This window comes from Oncorhynchus tshawytscha, linkage group LG12, assembly GCF_018296145.1.
Source record: "Oncorhynchus tshawytscha isolate Ot180627B linkage group LG12, Otsh_v2.0, whole genome shotgun sequence".
Taxonomy (NCBI): Eukaryota; Metazoa; Chordata; class Actinopteri; order Salmoniformes; family Salmonidae; genus Oncorhynchus; species Oncorhynchus tshawytscha.
The window spans coordinates 24,687,181-24,708,229 of NC_056440.1; the positions used below are offsets into that span (position 1 = coordinate 24,687,181).

At 42.9% G+C, this 21,049-nt stretch overlaps 1 protein-coding gene across 3 annotated transcripts; it reads left to right on the forward strand.

Annotated features, from left to right (window-relative positions):
• Nucleotides 1-888: 888 nt before the first annotated feature.
• LOC112262771 (pollen-specific leucine-rich repeat extensin-like protein 1) lies at nucleotides 889-20,191 on the forward strand. Of its 3 annotated transcripts, none has more exons than XM_042331470.1 (19): nucleotides 889-1,049; nucleotides 4,478-4,503; nucleotides 4,628-4,662; nucleotides 4,853-4,893; nucleotides 5,151-5,244; nucleotides 5,498-5,592; nucleotides 5,704-5,755; nucleotides 6,126-6,209; nucleotides 6,809-6,904; nucleotides 9,451-9,479; nucleotides 9,663-9,699; nucleotides 13,695-13,773; nucleotides 16,364-16,391; nucleotides 16,536-16,566; nucleotides 16,976-17,080; nucleotides 17,478-17,515; nucleotides 18,160-18,191; nucleotides 18,373-18,441; nucleotides 20,118-20,191. In XM_042331470.1, exons 1-15 carry the CDS (start codon nucleotides 1,041-1,043, stop codon nucleotides 17,062-17,064), a joined length of 825 nt encoding a protein of 274 aa, XP_042187404.1. In that variant the 5' UTR covers nucleotides 889-1,040; the 3' UTR covers nucleotides 17,065-17,080; nucleotides 17,478-17,515; nucleotides 18,160-18,191; nucleotides 18,373-18,441; nucleotides 20,118-20,191. The 3 variants fall into 3 exon arrangements, with proteins under 3 accessions (XP_042187404.1, XP_042187406.1, XP_042187405.1); XM_042331471.1 differs by lacking the exon at nucleotides 889-1,049 and adding an exon at nucleotides 2,696-2,762; XM_042331472.1 differs by lacking the exon at nucleotides 6,809-6,904.
• The last annotated feature ends 858 nt before the right edge of the window (nucleotides 20,192-21,049 follow it).

Genomic DNA, 21,049 nt, shown 5'->3' on the forward strand with positions numbered 1-21,049 from the left:
TCACATTACAGTGGTGACTTTTGACCTTACACGAGAAACATAAAGTACAAGAATATCTGGAATGCAGGTCCAAATTGTTTGTCTACTGAGTTCTGCTGCACATTTATTACATGTGCGTTTATGTTTAGAAGTGGAATTGATTTGATCACCATTAGGTTGAGCTAGGTTGTTAACAGGTATGCCAGTCCATCATGGTTCATATTGTGTCTTCGTTTATATTGTATTTCAGACTGGAAACAAACAAAGCAAGGTATTAAAGTGTGTTGTATTTACAACTGATATTCAACACAACAGTACAATCATTAATTGTTTTGGAATTATTATAACATGCAGGACTAAATGCATGTCTACAACACAGTGCTCCTCCAAACCTAACCATATTTAGTTAGTTGAGACTACTGAGTATTTTCCACTCCACTTTGGCGGAGACAGGTAGATCAGTTCTCTACAAGCCAATATGTATCACATGTACAGTCTATTACAGTGTATTGCATTAGGCAATATAGAGGGGGTGGAGTGAAAAGCCAGCAGCAGGCCGTGTGACACAGTCCCCCATCAAAACGAACCATATTTGGTTAGTAGAGACCCCACTGAATATTTTCCACCCCACTTTAGCTGAGACAGGTAGAAATGTTCTCTCCAATATTCTCAATATGCCTGCGTCAACATTGTATTTTTTCATTATTGGTCTTGAAAAAATATATTTTAAAACCATATTTTGTATTTGTTTTCATAAATGACTTATTGCATTTTCTTATTGGCACAATGAAAGTGGCAACTGATTAAAATTCCATATAATTTGAATTAGTTATCCACATTGCAATGTTTGGAAAAGCATCCTTTTATTTTGAAGGTTTTTTCATTACCATACCAATTTGACGTCATCGTTTGTGCTGCTGGCAGAATACTAGTGTGCTGGCCTACCTGTTCACACTCACTTCTGTATCCCTTGTCCCCCTCTTTCTCTATAGCCTATTTGCATGTGAGGCCAGCAACAAATTAATTTCCTCATGATTTGAGAAGAGAGAGACACCTGAATCATGACAATGGTAATGTACAGTTTGATTTTTTTAACCTTCTCAAAAGAATCAGACGGCAATGGAGCATATACACTTTTCTATTCGTATAGAGACTTCTCACTTCGTGTTGGTAAAAGGAAGTTGCACCTAGGCCTAACCTATTTGCCTATAACAGGGTTTCTCAAACTCGGTCCTATGGACCCCAAGGGGTGCACATTTAGTTTTTTTGCCCTAGCGTAACACAGCTGATTCAAATAATCAACTCATCATCAAGTTTGGATCATTCGAATCAGCTGTGTAATATTAGGGTAAAAACCAAAACGTGCACCTGTCAGCTGTGTAGTGGTAGGGCAAAAACCAAAACGTGCACCTGTCAGCTGTGTAGTGGTAGGGCAAAAACCAAAACGTGCACCGAGTTTAGGAAATGCTGGTGTATAACGTTACATCTTTGATCTTGTTCGCAAGCTATTGGAAATACAGTAGTAGACCTGCTACCTTCATTACAGTATGGAAGACTGTGAATATTGTTATAATGATGCGTCATACTTTTATAAAGGCAGTGTGGACTTTCAACTTTTCGTACAGTGGCTTTGTTGTTGATAAGTGTTCCCAGTTATTGCGTTCAACCACTGTCTACACAAGTTCCCAATATACACACCAACACAGTGTAATGCCTAAAGGAATGTTTCATAAAAAAATAATTCCCTAAATTAAAGGTTTCCATAGCAACATGTCCATGTGCATCAATTGCTGTTATTTCCGTGTGTGTTAATGATGTATTTGTTATTAAATCATGATCGTGCAGTGATTGAAAGGAAAATTGAAGCATGGCTTGGTGTGTGCCACTGCCAATAATGTCTAATTTCCTTTGTGTACACTCGTTCACTGGGCTACTTACCACACATTTAAAAGCCTAGGATTGGTGTGCATGGGCTAGAGAGATTCCACCATATTTCTAATATTAGTCATTTTATTTTAAATCATTAAAGGGAAGTGAGCAAATGCACATGGAGAGCCACAATCACCTGACCTGTGCCTTAAAGGTCCAGACCTCTTGGAAGCGGTTGTAGTAGCTATGTACACATACTCGGAAGATATCCATAATAGCATATGGTTATGCTTGTACAATAGTAATGCGCCATGATGTGAAATAAGACTAAGAGAAATCTCAAAGAAAGAGTTACCCAATACATGTATGGCTGTACCATTGCACTTTAACCAGGTGTTGACAGGACCAGACGCCACTGTCCCTGTTTGCATCAGACAAGGTTCACAGTCACAAGGTCATTTCCCTTTTCCTCCTGCGGCTTATGGTTTCCCAGGGTCCGTAACAATGTCCTTCTTTTTGGTGACTACTCACCCTGGCTTTGAGGTATGGTTTTCATACCTCAGATGTGGTCTAAAGTCAAGCCGAGCTCATTATTGAACACATTGCCTGCTCCCTTCCTTTGTAGTGCACTTGTAGTGAACTTTTGACCAGGGCACAGGGTGCCATTTTATTTGGGACACAACACTGTAGATTTCACTGTAGATATTGTTATAATCTGCAACCTCGATCCCTAAAGAATGGGAAACATTGGCAGCGTCTTTATGGGGTTGAAACCTACCATACATATCTCTCCTAATGCAGACAGTAAAGATCCCAACAAGATATGAGGTCTTGTGTGTATTGTTGTCTTGTTAAAGTCAGTTTGACTTTGGAACACATGACATAGGAAACGTCTGACCAAGTTTGAATATGGGGTGAGCTATAAACCTTTTTAAAGAAGTTGGCTGCTTTTATATTAGACTGCGGCTGTTTCAGACTGTGTGAAAAGCAAGAGGTTGCTATTTGAAAGCGCTTCCACAGATACTGTTGGTTGGATAAGGAATATGCATTCTGAAATGACAGATTTAGACTCCTTGGACACAAACAATAACAAAGTAAGGATTCCTCAGCTTACTTGCTGTGCTTTTCTATATTTGGCCATCGACATGTTTCTGTGACTTTTGATCTAATAACCAACTACTTCTAAGGTAGAAAAAACCCACATGATTAAATTAACTCGTTCAACACAAAACGTGACATGATAATGATTTAAGACAATGTGGCAGGACATAAATATGTTAAAGATGGGGCCTAGGACTGTAATAATTGGGGAAATTATATTCAAGGTTTTGTCGATCTGAGGCATACATATCAGTCATGATATCTTCCTGTACACTGAATACACAGACCTTCACCTTGCTAACCATAATGCCAAAGAATCCCTGAAGTCTATCAAATGTTCATTGATTGATTACTTGAAATTGATTTATTGACAATGACACACTGTTTTTAAGAATTAGGATACTATAGAACAGAAAATACCATGTTATGGGGGCTGGCTTTGTTCATTAACAATGTCCACACACAGGAAATCTAAATATTAAACAGATGAATCAACTCAAACTGTGCTTCTCTTGCCGTTTCTTTATTCTCCCAGTCTCATTCTCCCCTGTCCCTCCCCCAATCTCTATTTTTGTGATAATTTACGTCAATCCTTCCTCTCTTCTCTGACCAGCCCTGCTGAGAATCAGCCTTGTGGGAAAACACAGCCAAATTCACTTCCTGATTTTAGTCACCTGTTTTTATCTCTGTTTCATCATAGGTTCAGTGTGTTACACAATATAGCCTCCCTTAATCCCTTAACCTCCCCTCCCAGATACACACATTGTTGTGGCTTCACTAGATAATTTGTTAAATTGTGTAAATAGTTTATTTCTGCATGCAAGGCTAGTGTATAACAAATATACACAACCGTTCATACGTTTGGGGTCACTTAGAAATGTCCTTGTTTTTGAAAGAAAAGTGCATTTTAAAATGATTAACTTGGATTAGCTAACACAACATGCCATTGGAACACAGGGGTGATGGCTGCTGATAGCGCCTATGTAGATATTCCATAAAATCAGTAGTTTCCAGCTACAATAGTCATTTACAACATTAACAATGTCTGCACTGTATTTCTGATCAATTTTATATTATTTTAATGGACAAAAAAGTAGCATTTTTTTTCAAAAACAAGGACATTTCTAAATGACCCCAAACCTTTGAATGGTAGTGTTTATTTTTGATTTTGGGACATTTCAATTATCAATATTCCCCTGTTGTAGTTTGTGATAGTTTAAGTCTTCATCAAAGTTGTTTTCTTTTAATTTATTGTGACCTGAGGTCTTGTCTTTTGATTAAACCGCTGTTGCCTGGCTTAGTGACCTTCGGTACTTAAAGCAGTCATTGACGGAACCTGTGTAATAGGTGTGATAGCGAGGCTGACGGGAGAGGGACATGTAAATGTCTGGGATGGCCTAGACACACAGTATAACTGAGGGTGCCCTTTATTGTATAATGTCACACAAACGGTTTGAAAAGGTTAGTGTTTAGATCCTGTGTGTGTGAGAGAGAATTTACAGTCCTTCTGTTTTCTTTTCATTTTCAGAGTTTCTTTGGAAAATTAAAGAACCTGTAAGTAGCCTATCAAAGTTCTGTTCTTCATTCTTATCTGCCTTCCTCTGAGCAGAACCATAAGCCACTGCCATGATACAGCACAGAAGTAACCAACATTTTTCTTTCCTCTTTTTCATTACAGACACAGTGGGCCTCCAACTCCACCCAAAATGATAGGTGAGCCTTCAGGAAATCCCCCTCATTATGCTATTGGGAATATATGGTTCCTCTTTATGGAAGTTATAGTGTGAAGTGCTTATTCTGCTCTCTCTCTCTCTTATGACTCTACCTCTCTTGTCCTCCATTTCTCTCTCTCTTATTCCATTCCCGTCTCTACTTTCTCTCGCTCTCTATTTCTTTGTTTCAGAGAACAATGCGGGGTATGGTGGGTGGCCAGAAGATGAGTTTGTAAGTAGGAGAACACCCACACCCACACACTTTTGTTTTACTATCCTTGTGGGGATCAAACAATTGATTCCCATGCAGAATTCTATTTTCCCTAACCCATAACTTCTAAACCTAACCCTAATTGGAACCCTAACCCTAAAATAGCCTTTTCCCACAGTGACTGGCGAAATGTCACACACACGACTGATACACCAATGGATATTTGGTTGTGAGAGGTCCTGTGTAGTCATCTTGGTGTGTTTCTGTGTGGATGACAGGATGAAGAGGATGGGGACACATATGAGGTGCCCCCCTGTGAGAGACCCGCCATGAAGGTTCCTTCCAGACATGTGGAGGAGAATGTCTATTTGGGTAACCACCACTGTAGAATATCATTCCCATTTGATATCCGCTAATCTGACTTTCATGTAAATCATGCATTCATGCCAATGGGCGATTTGCTTGAAAACTTAAGTTTGGTGCGTGGATCTCCAATTTAGGTTTTGTCCCTGTATGTATTATATTGAGGTGTGCATTTATGTGTAAACATTTTCAGAGGGACTATAGCTCTTTACTTTGTAGGAAAGGACGTAGCGCTCTGATTGGCTGTTTTTGGGTTCCACAGAGAGAACGTCAGAGCGGTCCAATCCTGTTCTCCCCAAAAGGCAGGCAGCTGCACCCCCAAGGCCAGCCAAGATGGCGCCCATGGGCAAAGCATTGGTAAACTATCAGACTATCACTGCCCATACCTACCTTTCACTTTAGCCTGTGTGCCTACCTCTCTGTGTGCATTATTTTAGTTTTATTTAATGTCGTCTTTCCCCTTTATAGAAACAGCAGCCTCAACCTGAGGAGTTCTACATTGACCCCAACACCAAGAAACGTGAGACTTCCCCCTCTCTTTCCTCCGCTCGTATATCTTCCTATTCTCCCCTCTCTCTATACTCTTATCCTCCTTCTATCCTCCCCTCTCCCTATCCTCCTATCCTCCCCTCTCTCTATCCTCCTATCCTCTGCTCTCTATCCTCCTATCCTCTGCTCCCTATCCTCCTATCCTCTGCTCCCTATCCTCCTATCCTCTGCTCTCTACCCTCCCCTCTTAGTCCAGGACATCCTATTTGATTGTGTATTTTGAATATGAACACATTGTGCCCTATACATAGATGTGAATGTTGATTCATGAAAAGGTGGTACAGTTAGTATAATTCTTGACGCATTTATTGTACAGGAGAATTCCCTCTCTCCCTCTCTAGCGCCTGAGGTAGATAGGAAGGAGAAGCCAGGGAAGAGGTCTACTCCTAAGAAGTTTGCCTCTCCCCCACCACCTGCAGAGGAAGGTAAACTCTACAGTCAAGTCGAGTTCCTACCTGACTAGATACGTTGTATTTCATCTACCAATGGTTGCATGCCACGTTATCAACTCTGCAGTCAGTTAGTTATTTAAAAACATTTTTTATTTCACCTTTATTTAACCAGGTAGGCAAGTTGAGAACAAATTCTCATTTACAATTGCGACCTGGCCAAGATAAAGCAAAGCAGTTTGACAGATACAACAACACAGAGTTACACATGAAGTAAAACAAACATACAGTCAATAATACAGTAGAAAATGAAGTCTACATACAATGTGAGCAAATGAGGTGAGAAGGGAGGTAAAGGCAAAAAAAAGGCCATGGTGGCAAAGTAAATACAATATAGCAAGTAAAACACTGGAATGGTAGATTTGCAGTGGAAGAATGTGCAAAGTAGAAATAAAAATAATGGGGTGCAAAGGAGCAAAATAAATACAGTAGGGAAAGAGGTAGTTGTTTGGGCTAAATTATAGATGGGCTATGTACAGGTGCAGTAATATGTGAGCTGCTCTGACAGCTGGTGCTTAAAGCTAGTGAGGGAGATAAGTGTTTCCAGTTTCAGAGATTTTTGTAGTTTGTTCCAGTCATTGGCAGCAGAGAACTGGAAGGCGAGGCGGCCATACGAAGAATTTGTTTTTGGGGTGACCAGAGAGATATACCTGCTGGAGCATGTGCTAAAGGTGGGTGCTGCTATGGTGACCAGCGAGCTGAGATAAGAGGGGACTTTACCTAGCAGGGTCTTGTAGATGACCTGGAGCCAGTGGGTTTGGCGACGAGTATGAAGCAAGAGCCAGCCAACGAGAGCATACAGGCCGCAGTGATGGGTAGTTTATGGGGCTTTGGTGACAAAACGGATGGCACTGATAGACTGCATCCAATTTATTGAGTAGGGTATTGGAGGCTATTTTGTAAATGACATTGTCGAGGATCGGTAGGATGGTCAGTTTTACAAGGGTATGTTTGGCAGCATGAGTGAAGGATGCTTTGTTGCGAAATAGGAAGCCAATTCTAGATTTAACTTTGTATTGGAGATGTTTGATATGAGTCTGGAAGGAGAGTTTACAGTCTAACCAGACACTTAGAATATGTGGACAACTACAAATACCTAAGTCAGAACCGTCCACAGTAGTGATGTTGGACGGGCGGGCAGGTGCGGGCAGCGATCGGTTGAAGAGCATGCATTTAGTTTTACTTGTATTTAAGAGCAATTGGAGGCCACGGAAGGAGAGTTGTATGGCATTGAAGCTCGTCTGGAGGGTTGTTAACACAGTGTCCAAAGAAGGGCCAGAAGTATACAGAATGGTGTCGTCTGCATAAAGGTGGATCAGAGACTCACCAGCAGCAAGAGCGACATCTTTGATGTATACAGAAAAGAGAGTTGGTCCAAGAATTGAACCCTATGGCACCCCCATAGAGACTGCCAGAGGCCTGGACAACAGGCCCTCCGATTTGACACACTGAACTCTATCAGAGAAGTAGTTGGTGAACCAGGCGAGGCAATCATTTGAGAAACCAAGGCTATCGAGTCTGCCGATGAGGATGTGGTGATTGACAGAGTTGAAAGCCTTGGCCAGGTCAATGAATACGGTTGCACAGTATTGTTTCTTATCGATGGCGGTTAAGATATCGTTTAGGACCTTGAGTGTGGCTGAGGTGCACCCATGACCAGCTCTGAAACCAGATTGCATAGTGGAGAAGGTATGGTGGGATTCGAAATGGTCGGTAATCTGTTTGTTGACTTGGCTTTCGAAGACCTTAGAAAGGCAGGGTAGGATAGATATAGGTCTGTAGCAGTTTGGGTCAAGAGTGTCCCCCCCTTTGAAGAGGGGGATGATCGAGGCAGCTTTCTAATCTTTGGGAATCTCATACGACACGAAAGAGAGGTTGAACAGGCTAGTAATAGGGATTGCAACAATTTCGGCAGAAAATTTTAGAAAGAAAGGGTCCAGATTGTCTAGTCCGGCTGATTTGTAGGGGTCCATATTTTGTAGCTCTTTCAGAACATCAGCTGACTGGATTTGGGAGAAGGAGAAAAAGCTAGCTTGAAAAAGCTAGCCTTGGCTTTTCTAACTGCCTGTGTATATTGGTTTCTAGCTTCCCTGAAAAGTTGCATATCACAGGGGCTGTTCGATGCTAATGCAGAACGCCATAGGATGTTTTTGTTGGTTATGGGCAGTCAGGTCTGGAGAGAACCAAGGGCTATATCTGTTCCTGGTTCTAAATTTCTTGAATGGGGCATTTCTTTTAAATAACCAGGCATCCTCTACTGACAGGATGAGATCAATATCCTTCCAGGATACCCCGGCCAGGTCGCTTAGAAAGGCCTGCTGGCTGAAGTGTTTCAGGGAGCGTTTGACAGTGATGAGTGGGGGTCGTTTGACCACTGACCCATTACGGATGCAGGCAATGAGGCAGTGATCACTGAGATCTTGGTTGAAAACAGCAGAGGTGTATTTAGAGGGCAAGTTGGTTAGGATAATATCTATGAGGGTGCCCGTGTTTACCACTTTGTGGTGGTACCTGGTAGGTTCATTGGTAATTTGTTTGAGATTGAGGGCATCAAGCTTAGATTGTAGGATGGCTGGGGTGTTAAGCATGTTCCAGTTTAGGTCGCCTAGCAGCACGAGCTCTGAAGATAGATGGGGGGCAATCAGTTCACAAATGGTGTCCAGAGCACAGCTGGGGGCAGAGGGTGGTCTATAGCAGGCGGCAATGGTGAGAGACTTGTTTTTAGAGAGGTGGATTTTTAAAAGTAGAAGTTCAAATTGTTTGGGTATAGACCTGGATAGCAGGACAGAACTCTTCAGGCTATCTTTGCAGTAGATTGCAACACCGCCCCCTTTGGCCGTTCTATCTTGTCTGAAAATGTTGTAGTTTGGGATGGAGATTTCAGAATTTTTGGTGGCCTTCCTAAGCCAGGATTCAGACACGGCTCGAACATCCAGGTTGGCAGAGTGTGCTAAAGCAGTGAATAAAACAAACTTAGGGAGGAGGCTTCTAATTTTAACATCAGATGGCTATAGCACATGATGTGGAGCTGATATGTTAAATTCCTATCCAGGTGTTGTAATATCTGGCATCCATCTGTAATGTATTCAGGCTGGAACTTGACCAAAATAATACCCTGGAATCCTATATCAGTGTGCTATTACATCAAATGACCACTAGAGGGATGTGTGATACTGCAACTGTTTCTACATCAGCCTCTTTTCTTTGTTCTCTGCAGATGTCTACCTGGATCCTAATGAAGGACAGGTGAGTCCAACACATCATTAACAAACAGCCTCACCCCTAACCCCCTACCTCCAGCCCCAAAGCTTAAGCCTTTGCATCTGCTGTACCCTTTTAACACAGTCACAATGTACACTCAGTATATTCAGTGGTTTCTAATTCAGCCAGAGAGAGGTGATTAATATGTGTGTTGTGTCTCTGTTTCAGGAAGACAGTGATGACCTGTATCTAGAGCCCACAGCGGGTTAGTTACTCCCGTAGGGCCACCCATTGTATTTATACTGAGGCTTTGACTAGTATGTGTATTGCAGGATTGTAATGTGATTGTAATCGAGACAGTTGGGTGTCCACCCAAAAATGCTGCACATCATGAACACGAATCAAAAATCAAGCGTCGCTTTGAATGACACACCTGTCTCGATCAATGAGAGAAAATCTGAAACAGACAATATGCGTACACATTGTTAGATTACCTCATGGAGCATGTATTTAATTTAATAAGAGGGCATTTTCTAAATTCAAACATTTCACCTACAACTAGCGATGAGAGTGGAGAAGACACTGGTAACTAAATCAAATCAAATTTTATTTGTCACATACACATGGTTAGCAGATGTTAATGCGAGTGTAGCGAAATGCTTGTGCTTCTAGTTCCGACAATGCAGTAATAACGAACAAGTAATCTAACTAACAATTCCCCCCCCCAAAAAAACTACTGTCTTATACACAGTGTAAGGGGATAAAGAATATGTACATAAGGATATATGAATGAGTGATGGTACAGAGCAGCATAGGCAAGATACGGTAGATGATATCGAGTACAGTATATACATATGAGATGAGTATGTAAACCAAGTGGCATAGTTAAAGTGGCTAGTGATACATGTATTACATAAGGATGCAGTCGATGATATAGAGTACAGTATCTACGTATGCATATGAGATGAATAATGTAGGGTAAGTAACATTATATAAGGTAGCATTGTTTAAAGTGGCTAGTGATATATTTACATCATTTCCCATCAATTCCCATTATTAAAGTGGCTGGAGTAGAGTCAGTGTCATTGACAGTGTGTTGGCAGTAGCCACTCAATGTTAGTGGTGGCTGTTTAACAGTCTGATGGCCTTGAGATAGAAGCTGTTTTTCAGTCTCTCGGTCCCAGCTTTGATGCACCTGTACTGACCTCGCCTTCTGGATGACAGCGGGGTGAACAGGCAGTGGCTCGGGTGGTTGATGTCCTTGATGATCTTTATGGCCTTCCTGTAGCATCGGGTGGTGTAGGTGTCCTGGAGGGCAGGTAGTTTGCCCCGGTGATGCGTTGTGCAGACCTCACTACCCTCTGGAGAGCCTTACGGTTGAGGGCGGTGCAGTTGCCATACCAGGCGGTGATACAGCCCGCCAGGATGCTCTCGATTGTGCATCTGTAGAAGTTTGTGAGTGCTTTTGGTGACAAGCCGAATTTCTTCAGCCTCCTGAGGTTGAAGAGGCGCTGCTGCGCCTTCTTCACGATGCTGTCTGTGTGAGTGGACCAATTCAGTTTGTCTGTGATGTGTATGCCGAGGAACTTAACTTGCTACCCTCTCCACTACTGTTCCATCGATGTGGATGGGGGTGTTCCCTCTGCTGTTTCCTGAAGTCCACAATCATCTCCTTAGTTTTGTTGACGTTGAGTGTGAGGTTATTTTCCTGACACCACACTCCGAGGGCCCTCACCTCCTCCCTGTAGGCCGTCTCGTCGTTGTTGGTAATCAAGCCTACCACTGTTGTGTCGTCCGCAAACTTGATGATTGAGTTGGAGGCGTGCATGGCCACGCAGTCGTGGGTGAACAGGGAGTACAGGAGAGGGCTCAGAACGCACCCTTGTGGGGCCCCAGTGTTGAGGATCAGCGGGGAGGAGATGTTGTTGCCTACCCTCACCACCTGGGGGCGGCCCGTCAGGAAGTCCAGAACCCAGTTGCACAGGGCGGGGTCGAGACCCAGGGTCTCGAGCTTGATGACGAGCTTGGAGGGTACTATGGTGTTGAATGCCGAGCTGTAGTCGATGAACAGCATTCTCACATAGGTATTCCTCTTGTCCAGATGGGTTAGGGTGCAGTGTGCAGTGTGGTTGAGATTGCATCGTCTGTGGACCTATTTGGGCGGTAAGCAAATTGGAGTGGGTCTAGGGTGTCAGGTAGGGTGGAGGTGATATGGTCCTTGACTAGTCTCTCAAAGCACTTCATGATGACGGATGTGAGTGCTACGGGGCGGTAGTCGTTTAGCTCAGTTACCTTAGCTTTCTTGGGAACAGGAACAATGGTGGCCCTCTTGAAGCATGTGGGAACAGCAGACTGGTATAGGGATTGATTGAATATGTCCGTAAACACACCGGCCAGCTGGTCTGCGCATGCTCTGAGGGCGCGGCTGGGGATGCCGTCTGGGCCTGCAGCCCTGCGAGGGTTAACACGTTTAAATGTCTTACTCACTTCGGCTGCAGTGAAGGAGAGACCGCATGTTTTCGTTGCAGGCCGTGTCAGTGGCACTGTATTGTCCTCAAAGCGGGCAAAAAAGTTATTTAGTCTGCCTGGGAGCAAGACATCCTGGTCCGTGACTGGGCTGGGTTTCTTCCTGTAGTCCGTGATTGACTGTAGACCCTGCCACATGCCTCTTGTGTCTGAGCCCTTGAATTGAGATTCTACTTTGTCTCTGTACTGGCGCTTAGCTTGTTTGATAGCCTTGCGGAGGGAATAGCTGCACTGTTTGTATTCAGCCATGTTACCAGACACCTTGCCCTGATTAAAAGCAGTGGTTCGTGCCTTCAGTTTCACACGAATGCTGCCATCAATCCAAGGTTTCTGGTTAGGGAATGTTTTAATCGTTGCTATGGGAACGACATCTTCAACGCACGTTCTAATGAACTCGCACACCGAATCAGCGCAATACGAAACATCTCCCAGTCCACGTGATGGAAGCAGTCTTGGAGTGTGGAGTCAGCTTGGTCGGACCAGCGTTGGACAGACCTCAGCGTGGGAGCCTCTTGTTTTAGTTTCTGTCTGTAGGCAGGGATCAACAAAATGGAGTCGTGGTCAGCTTTTCCGAAAGGGGGGCTGGGCAGGGCCTTATATGCGTCGCGGAAGTTAGAGTAACAATGATCCAAGGTCTTTCCACCCCTGGTTGCGCAATCGATATGCTGATAAAATTTAAGGAGTCTTGTTTTCAGATTAGCCTTGTTAAAATCCCCAGCTACAATGAATGCAGCCTCCGGATAAATCGTTTCCAGTTTGCAGAGAGTTAAATAAAGTTCGTTCAGAGCCATCGATGTGTCTGCTTGGGGGGGGATATATACGGCTGTGATTATAATCGAAGAGAATTCTCTTGGTAGATAATGCGGTCTACATTTGATTGTGAGGAATTCTAAATCAGGTGAACAGAAGGATTTGAGTTCCTGTATGTTTCTTTCATCACACCATGTCACGTTAGTCATAAGGCATACGCCCCCGCCCGTCTTCTTACCAGAAAGATATTTGTTTCTGTCGGCGCGATGCGTGGAGAAACCCGCTGGCTGCACCGCTTCGGATTGCGTCTCTCCAGTTAGCCATGTTTCCGTGAAGCAGAGAACGTTACAGTCTCTGATGTCCCTCTGGAATGCTACCCTTGCTCGGATTTCATCAACCTTGTTGTCAAGAGACTGGACATTGGCGAGAAGAATGCTAGGGAGAGGTGCACGATGTGCCCGTCTCCGGAGTCTGACCAGAAGACCGCTTCGTTTCCCTCTTTTTCTGAGTCGTTTTTTTCGGGTCGCTGCATGTAATCCACTCCGTTGTCCTGTTTGTAAGGCAGAACACAGGATCCGCATCGCGAAAAACATGTTCTTGGTCGTACTGATGGTGAGTTGACGCTGATCTTATATTCAGTAGTTCTTCTCGGCTGTATGTAATGAAACCTAAGATGACCTGGGGTACTAGTGTAAGAAATAACACGCAACTATGGAAGTATCGTCATGTAAAGGTTAGTTGAAAAATTGCTGCCGGTGCTTAACACTACCTAAGCTGTAACGTAGATGTAAAATAAACATTCACATATCACATTACAATCCTGTAGCTACTGGTTTGATTGGTTGGTTGATTGATTGGTTATAACTTCAGAGAGACTATATTTTATGAGATAAGTATACAAGTCTTATACAAGACTTATACAAGTCTTATTTTGAGAAAAAAATATATACTACTATCTCTCCATTGTCTCTCCACTATCTCCAGCTTGCCCCCCTGCTCCTCGTGGGCCCATGAGGATGCCCCTCCCACCCAAGACAGCAGCCGCCCCTCCCCCCATACCCATGTGAGTACACCTGTCAAGACATGAGATGACAAATACTCAAACTCATCAAGGTGTAACATAAGTGTATATCTTATCCAGGAGTTAAAATAAATGTAATTTCTTAATGGTACGGGACACCCAAGAGCACGCACGCATTTATTTTTATACTACAAAAATTAGACTGTAGCCAACTCTGCTGACACTGACAAACAAATCAATAAAAACCATGTTGTCTGATCCATATAATCGGCCTACGAAAAGGGGAGACGCACATACAATATGACGTCCATCTAACCTGGAGGAGGAAATTATTGTCCTAAAACAAACAAAAGTGGCCTTGACCCAATGATAAAGACAGTCAATATGCACACTCACAGGGGATATGGCCGATGTTCTCTGCTGGTGCCAATAAGATAGGCTACTTACTGTTCACTCAATTAAGTTAACAATTTTGATAACTAAAAGACAGATTTGAGTCTTTTCATTGCAAATGGCTATTGTTGTATAGAGATGACAAACAGTTTTTCTGCAATTGTATTTTTTAAATATTGCCATTGGCCTGGCTGGATCTCTGCTTTTCACTGACAGTCGCAACTTAACAATCATCTATTTGGTATTTGCAGCGCCCGCTGCCCAAATTGCGGGCCTTTCTGAGTGTAGGCTATGTGATTGAACTTTTACCCCTTTTTCTCCCCAATTGGTAGTTAGTCTTGTCCCATCGCTACAACACCCCTACAGACTTGGGAGAGGTGAAGGTCGAAAGCCATGCGTCCCCAAAACACAACCCTGCCAAGCCGCACTGCTTTTTGACCTACTGCTCCCTTAACCCAGAAGCCAGCCACACCAATGTGTTGGAGGAAACACCATCTAGCTGGTGACCGAAGTCAGAGCGCGATGGGACAAGGAATCCCAGCCGGCCAAACCCTTCCCTAACCCGGATGACGCTGGGCCAATTGTGCTCCACCTCATGGGTCTCCCGGTCACGGCCGGCTGTGACACAGCCTTGGATCGAACCCGGGTCTGTAGTGATGCCTCAAGCGCTGCTATGCAGTGTCTTAGACCGCTGCACCACTTGGGAGGCCTCAGATTTAAAAACAAAAATTCTAAAGCAAATGATCCTCTGTAGCCAAATCATGCTTTCTGGTGTAGTGGCCTATTTTGAATGATTTTATTTCTTTCTGTATAAGGAGTAAGCTAATTAGGCTATATTTTTTTCAATTTGCTTTAGGGAAAGCTTCCCATAGCCTTATGGACACACTGTCTAAGCCTTTTTAATGTGGTATAAACAATCATCTGATTGTCAAACAATCACTTAACAAAGGTGCTTCTGTAGGGTACCCGCGTACATTCGTTCCACGCAGAAAATAATTTAAGCATCCAAACCGCAAGTGTACTGTGCACCTGCAATTTAATGAATGGAAAGAGACATCTGTTATAAAACACCAGTGGAGGAAAAATACCCAATTGTCATACTTGAGTAAAAGTAAAGATACCTTAATAGAAAATGACTCAAGTAAAAGTGAGTCATCCAGTAAAAGTCAAAGTATTTTGTTTTAAATATACTTAAGTATCAAAAGTAAATGTAAATGCTAAAATATACTTAAGTATCAAAAGTATAAATAATTTTGAATTCCTTATTAAGCAAACCAGATGCCACCATTTTCTTTTTTTTTATGGATAGCCAGAGGCACGCTCCAACACTCAGACATAATTTACAAACAAATCATGTGTTTGGTGATTCCGCCAGATCAGACGCAATAAGGATGACCAGGGATGTTCTCTTAATAAGTGTGTGAATTAGACCATTTTCCTGTCCTGCTGAGCATTCAAAATGTAACGAGTACTTTTGGGTGTCAGGGAAAATGTATGGAGGAAAAAGTACATCATTTTGTTTAGCAATGTAGTGAAGTAAAAGTAAGAGTTGTCAAAAATATAAATAGTAAAGTATAGATACTCAAAAAAACTACTTAAGTAGTACTTTCAAGTATTTTTGCTTAAGTACTTTACACCACATGTAGTGTAATGACATTCTGCAGTTGGCATTAGGCTTACAGCATATACACATGTAGCCTGAATTAATGCATCCACTGTTGTCCACGCGCGCCTTGGTCTCGGCCACTCATCTCCACCTTGTCCATGAACATCTCCAGCACTCGTCTCTGCTTTGACAAAATGTAAGTGTTCTCAAACCACAACGGAATTTGGAGCGTATACATCCCGGTTTCCAGTCAATTCACTAATTTGTCATGCGGTTGACATGCAGTAATGTTAAATAATGGTGTAGTAGCCTATAGTTTTTTGGGAATGCTATGGGCATGCTGTATTAATTGTGATAGGGTCACGTTTTACCAGTACGGCGTACCCCCACTATTTATTTAGACGGGACGTCGTACCGGACCGTACCGCCTTACTTTCACCCCTGTGTATATCCTCACTTCCATTCTGTTTATAGTTATGTAAATGAAAAAATTGGGTTAACTGGGTTAAACTGGCCTTTGCACCATCCCAGTTACTAGTACCGTTCTATGTCTTGAGAGAAGCCATATTGTATTTGAGTACTGTTGTTTGACATGTGATATCAGTCCCACCCTTTTTGCCTGTCTCTCTGTAGAAAACCTCCAGTGCCCAGAGCCAAGTCTGTAAGTTTCTCCATGGTTCACACGTTTTAATACAACACTGGCCTGTTTCACACATTCTCCACTGAACATGTTTTTTAGTGCAGGAGTATAGGCTTAATCTATGGACATATGTTTGTATTAGTTTAACTTTTTGCTCCATTTCAGAGTTCTCTATTGGTCAATGAGGCAAAGACAGGTACGTGACACACTACCTTCCCTCTGCATTGAAAAGAGATCATGCCTGCATCCCAAATGGCCTATTACCTACACGCACTACTTTTGACCAGAGCCCTACATAGGGAACTGGGTGGGTGCCATTTGGAATGCAAGCATCAAAGATGCACTCTCGAACTTTAGCTTAATTTAAGCCAATAGTTTTGAGTGGAGCTCACGAGCCAAAAGTGGTCTCTGTCTGTTGTGTACTATGTCATCCATTTCTTATATGTTACGTCCAAGTTTGTTTACCTTTTTAGCAATTCGTATTTTATGTTACGAATCCAATTTGTACTATATGTTATCAATTTGTTGTGCTTAAGATCCTGGAGTGTATTTTTAAGTGAAAATACAGAAACTGCTCTGTGTTTCTGTGACCATCCCACCCCCAGCTCCTCCCCCTGATATCAGGCGCTCCATGTTCCCTGGCAAACTGCCCCCACCCACCCTGGGCATCAAACCCCCCTCCCTGCATCACTAAAGGAACCCAAACCAAGGTGAGGCTTGGGAGCACAGCCACGCTCACAGCACCATGCATATACACACTGGATGAGACCATGCTACACACAACATGCATGTTTTATGTGTTAAACATGTTTAGCAGGTTCATGCTTTATGAACATTCAATCTTGTACAAGCATCAACAATCAAACACACATAGATACCACTTAGTATTGCCTGATAATGATTTCCATTCTGTTTATAGTTATCCATACAGTGTTAACTTTGTGGTCTATAAAGATTATATTTGATAAGTGTGTGTATCTCATAATGTATGTCTTGGGATTATAAAGGCCTACTGTTCTTGTGTATAAATAATGTAGCCACGGGACTATATTGCTCATATTATTGTAAGAATGTTGGCTATTGTTGGACTTGGTGTGTTTGTTGCAGCCCTCCTCCCCCTCCTATTGTACACTCTACTGCAGCAGGTAAGAGCCTGCTGGAAACGGGACCAGTTTTGGGTCACAGCTGAAAGATAGAAATGGGAAGGATGCCCGGAACTCTGAAATTAAGATCACTTTATTAGTCAATTGCACACACAGTCCAACTGAAATTTGACTTCCGCTTTTAACCCAAACTGCTGTGAACGACACATACATATACAGGTTTTGGAGAGGTTTGGGGGCTGCCACACTGGGTGCCTGGGGAGCTGTTGTTGTGGGGGGGGCACACAACGGCAGGCAATGGCATCTAGGATTTTATACCAGCAACACTCACTTCCCGCCAGATTTTCGTACCCGGGAATCGAACTGGAAACCCTCTGGTTTCTGGCTCACCTCTCTCACCACTCGGCTCCAACTATGGTATGCCTATCAGAGTTGTGGGCACCCTTCATTCCTTTAGGTTAGTTTTTTTACATTAACAAGTTGGAGGTGCATATTGTTTGTTTTTCTATACTTACGTAAACTGGAAGCCATTTTCATTATAACAGCATGTTTTAACCCCTGGGTAATCTAGGGTCACTGTGGTTTTTGTCAGTAGTGCTATCCAGTATACTAGTGAACTTGCTTTATTATGAGTAGACTGTAGAGCACTCAACACATTGGTCAACACTAATTTTTATCTGTCAAAGTTTCTCCCCCTGGTATGAAGACGACCATGCAGGTATGCGTCATTCCATCTCATACTGCACCTCTCATATAGTTGTGTAATACAGTGTTAAAGTGATACAAATGTTGCTGCAATTCTTAGTTAAGTAGTGATATACCTGATGTATGGGCTGCCCTTGGGTAAAGTATCATGACAGATAGGGCAGGGTGTCATAGAGAACTGTGGTGTGTTACAGGAGAAAGAGTGGTTCGCTGGAAACTGCGATAGAAAGACTGCCGAGGACTTCTTACTGCAGATCAACAAGGTGGGAAACGATAACAAACTGTGGAGATTAGCATGGACACAGACATACAGTTCTTGGGTTTGGGTTAAATGCGGAAGACACATTTCAGTTGAATGCATTGTTGTACAACTGACTAGGTATCCCCTTTTCCTTTTCCTTTCTTCAAGTTATAACAATAATCACAAAATAATAACATAATAACAATGCATGTAGATGTAGAATCTCCAGCTCTGAAGCACACCATGGTAATCAATATGATTAGTTATACACTAATCAAAAATATAAACTCAAAATGTAAAGTGTTGGTCCCATGTTTCATGAGCTTAAATAAAATATCAAAGAAATGTTCCATACGCACAAAAAACTTATTTCTCTCATGTTGTGCACAAATTTGTTTAAATCCCTGTTAGTGAGCATTTCTCTTATGCCAAGATAATCCATCCACCTGACAGGTGTGGCATATCAAGAAGCTGATTACAGAGCATGATCATTACACAGGTGTACCTGTGGGCATAACAAAGCGCTCCATGGTGGCGGTGGGGTTATGGTATGGACAGGCATAAGCTACAGACAATGAACATAATTGCATTTTATCTATGACAATTTGAATGCATGGAGATACCGTGATGAGCTCCTGAGGCCCATTGTCGTGCCCTTCATCCACCTCCACCACATGTTTCAGCATGATAATGCACATCCCTATGTCGCAAGGATCTGTACACAATTCCTGGAAGCTGAAAATGTCCCAGTTCTTCCATGGCCTGCATACTCACTCGACATGTCTCCCACTGAGCATGTTTGGGATGCTCTGGATCAACGTGTGTGACAGTGTGTTCCAGTTCCTGCCAATATCCAGCAACTTTGCACAACCATTGAAGAAGGAGACAACATTCCACAGGCCACAATCAACAGCCTGATCAACTCTATGCGAAGGATATGTCACACTGCATGAGGCAAATGTTGGTGACACCAGATACTGACTGATTTTCTGATCCACGCCCCTACCGGCAGCAAGGTATCTGTGACCAACAGATGCATATCTGTATTCCCAGTCATGTGAAATCCATAGATAGGGCCTATTGAATTTATTTCAGTTGACAGTTGATTTTCTTATATGAGCTGTAACTCAAATGTTGAAATTGCTTCATGTTGCGTTTTTGTTCAGTATAGTTAGTCCGGCATCATTAGTGCATTAGCCTGTCAAATACATCCACCTGTTTCTCTTTTGTTCTCTCCCCTCCTCTCTCTGTGCTGCTCAGTAACTGCTGTGTTTTATGTGTTATAATGCTGCTGGCTATATGAGTGTTTCTGTCTCTGGTCCTTTGTCTTCACTAACACAGCCGACCTGTTTAATTTCACGCTGAAATGGACAAGCAATGATGTGAGAGTAATCAGTCATAACTCCCCTTTTATTTGACTGCAGACACACAGGTTTGCAGGGAGGTTATATCAGACACAGGTTGACAGGAAAGGCACAGGGCAGTGCAGAGGGTAATAGGGTATTCTTCCGTGTGTGTGTGTGTGTGTGTGTGTGTGTGGCTTCTGGGTTTAGCTGACACATACACACTATCAGTGAGTCTGAATAATCTGTGCTGATTCAGAGGTCATGTGGGTATTGATACTGATATCCACTGTATATCCCCTCGTCCCTCACCCTCTTCTCCCTCTCACCTCTCCTACCACTCTCCCCCTTGTAGGACGGGGCATTCCTGATACGTCACAGTTCAGCCCAGAATGCCCGTCAGCCCTACACACTGGCTGTCCTATACAGACAGAAGGTCTATAACATCCCCATCCGCTTTCTGGAGGAGACGCGCGGCTACGCCCTCGGAAAGGAGGGCAAGAAGAACGAGGAGGTGATGAGGCAGGGGGAGGTGTAAAAGGGGATGTTGGGATGAGGAGAAGAGAGATAAGGAGAGGGGAAAAGACAGAGGCTACAGGAGGAAAGGAGGATTTGAAAAAATAATGAAGGGGTCAGGTGAGAGAGATGATAGAGGGAGGATGTGGGAGGAACAGAGGCTGTGTGGAAAAGAGACTAAGGAATGCAACTTAGTATTATACTGTAACCTCTGCAATAACTACTGTAGTAACTCTCCCTTTCTCTCTCTCTCGCTACTCCATCCCTACCTCTCAGTTTTTTTGTAGTCTCCAGGAGATCATCTCTCACCACAAGAATAACCAACTGCTGCTGATCGATAGCAAGAGTCAGGCCAAGCACACCACACATCTCACTCACCCAGCTTGTCCATAAACTACATTACCCATACCCCCCCGCCCACCCAGCCTGACCGTAAACTACACTACCCTTAACCCACAAAATGTATCTATACCAGCCTGTCCATAAAGTACAATAAATGCTACCATTAATAACTAAATACATTTTACAAACGTGGAAATACTACTTCCAACAGTCATATTCCTCACCCACAACATGTCCATTACAACTCCTCTCTTTTTGTTTCGTGATGAAAATGGTTGGAAGTGTATTACAGTATATCTGTGTACTGTATATGTTTGAGTGTTTTAAAATATGCTGTAATTATGCCTGTATGACCTTATCAACACTTTTTTTTTGGGGGGGGGGGTTGATTTGAATATGCTTGCACCTGAATAGAATAGTAAGTAGACT